This window comes from Rhea americana, unplaced genomic scaffold, assembly GCF_003343005.1.
Source record: "Rhea americana isolate MKP2758 unplaced genomic scaffold, rheAme1 scaffold_1402, whole genome shotgun sequence".
In the NCBI taxonomy this organism is placed as follows: domain Eukaryota; kingdom Metazoa; phylum Chordata; class Aves; order Rheiformes; family Rheidae; genus Rhea; species Rhea americana.
Window position 1 is genome coordinate 1 of NW_028185487.1, and position 2,391 is coordinate 2,391.

Consider the following 2,391-nt stretch of genomic DNA (forward strand, 5'->3'; position numbering starts at 1 on the left):
CAACACTCACGTGACCCCTCTGCCGCTCAGCTGCCCYGGGCAGAGCTGTGCACTGGCCGGCGCTGTCTCGGCGCCTGCAGCAGGAGCTGAAGCATCGCTCCAGCCCCTGCGGGCAGCTTCATGCCGAGCCTGYTCATTCCATGCAGTCCTCAGAAAGGCAACGAGACACAGCAGCAGGAGGGAAGCTTCGGTAACCTCCCCCCCGCCAGGGTCCCGCAGGGCACCGGAGCCTGCCCCAGAATCGGCAGGTCGGCCAGGACATCCCTCCCGGCCTCCTCCGACTTCTCGGGCTCTGGCCCGGTCAGGATGCAGCAGGATCAGATCATCCACTGGTCTTGATCCTGCTCTGCCCCTTCCATGTCCACCTGGGAAAAGAGGAAACATTGGAGACAGCCCCTGAGCCCTGGCCAGTCTGCTCCCAACASGCGACCCTCCGCCTGCTCCCGAAGGCAGCGGGACCTGGCCAAGAACACAGCAGAGGCTGAGCCCAGGGGTCCGCGTCCCAGCTCCCCCGCTCGGCTGCGGTACGCTCTTGGGCGAGCGTCATCTCGGGSGCCTCTGGCTGTGACCACAGGGACGCCTAAATCGGCTTTCGCGATGCCTCCGAGACCGCGTCTGCAGGTGGGCCCTGCCAGAAGTGCCACCCTGCGGCAGGGACCACCAGGCTCCCGGTGGCAGCGCACGTGTGGCAGGACTGGAGGTGTCTGTGGTCACAGACGAGGAGGCCAGAAGGGGCTGGGTGAAACACCCCTAAGCAGGGAGCCCCAAGAGGTGCAGSGCACGGGCCGGGCAGGCTGCTCCTCCAGAGACAAGCCTGGCGTCGGGGACTACGTCGGGAGACGGAGACCGGGGAGCACCGACCCCACGGGAGCCGAGGCTCCGCGCCGACCCCCTTCTGGTGTCGGTGGGCTGGGGACTCGGGCCAGCCCGCCCAGGCTCTCCGTTTACCTCGTTGATCTCCCCATCGTCAGGGGACTCGTTATAATCGTTCATCTCGTCCATATCCTGCATGTCCTCGTCGTCCTCGGAGTCCTCTTCGCTGTCTTCATCATCCTCGTCGTCCTCCTCCTCCTCCTCGTCGTAATGCTGCAGACGACGCGGGAGGCGGCGGCCGTCAGCGCCCCGCAGCGCTGCTCCGGCACCCGGCCCCGGCCCCCCCAGCCCGTCCTGCCTCCGCATCACTTCGCAAGTCCCAGCGCCGCCGGCATCGGCCCCGGCCGAGCCCCACAACCACAGGTGGCTTCAACCCCACCTTGCCCAGCCCCTCCTGGGCGTCAGAGGGGCTGACACGCGCCCGGCGCTGCCTTCCCTGCGTGGAACGAGGGGTCCCCAGAGCCCTCCCTGCCTCCTTTCGGGGGGGACCAGGCACCCCCGGCTGGCAGCAGAGTCCTTGGCCGTACACCCCTGGGACGAGCCCCAGAGCTGCTCCGCGCACCCRAAGCCAGATCACCCGCCTGCCCTCCCACGGCAGCTCTCGGCACCGCTCCCGGCCCGCACACGGAAGCTTTGGGGGTCGGGGAAGGCGCAACGGAGACCCCGTCCCGCCCGCACGCCCGCCAGGCCCTGCCTCCCCTCCCAGCGCCGCGGACCCACCTCAGAYGCAGGCTTTCCTATCGGCACCAAGTTGTTGTCCTTCTCCGCAATGCTCTGGAGCTGGGGAGCAGGGAGAGGCAGCTCAGCGCGCGGCCGCCTGCTCGGAAAGCGCCTGCTCGCCTCCCTTGAGTTACGGGACGACCCAGGCGAGCGGGAGGAGGCAGCCGAGCACCCGGCCGCTTCCTAAACAGCTTGCTCAAGCTGGATCCTAGGAACTTCGGTCGCGGACTGGCTGCCGGTGCAAAGGTCGCTCGGGGCACGGCTGCGGCACAGCCGTTCCTGGCTCGCGGCTGCTGCAGAAGCTTGCAGGAGGAGCTGCGCCCCGCCTGGCCTCGGCTTCGAACCGAGGCAGAGCAAAGCGCCGTSGCGCGGGAGCCCCCGAGGCCACGCMGMTGAGCGGGGCCAGGGAGCGATCAGATAAACTCGCGGAGAGCGAGGTCGCTCAGGGACACCCCGCGGAGGATACGGACGCGGCCTCCGGCGGGGCGAGCCCCAGCCACCTTCCTTCAGCTCTCCTGCCGCGGCTACAGCGGAGAATTACAGCTCAATTGCAGCAGCCTGGCACCTCCAACCCAGAGGGACTTAAATATTTTTCCCAGGTGCCTGCTCTTTTTGTGTGTGTGTGTGTGTGTGTTAAACCAGTAATTAAACAATTTAGGATATTTAATCATTATTGAGATTCAGGTATTTAATTAAACAATTTTTTTTTTTCTGTTAGATTCACAAGCTGGGGTAAGGCTGCAGCACCTGAATCACATTCACAGTACAGAGCACCCGCAGATGATGAAAATTAGATAT

The 2,391-nt window shown here is 65.5% G+C and overlaps 1 protein-coding gene across 1 annotated transcript; it reads right to left on the reverse strand.

Annotated features, from left to right (window-relative positions):
• Nucleotides 1–6: 6 nt before the first annotated feature.
• LOC146599335 (anaphase-promoting complex subunit 15-like) lies at nt 7–1,776 on the reverse strand (the record flags this gene model as incomplete). The annotated part of the gene is made up of 3 exons (XM_085298750.1): nt 7–365; nt 949–1,086; nt 1,594–1,776. Coding segments are annotated over 3 exons (369 nt in total), but the record flags the coding sequence as incomplete, so codon positions are not given.
• Between the last annotated feature and the right edge of the window lie 615 nt (nt 1,777–2,391).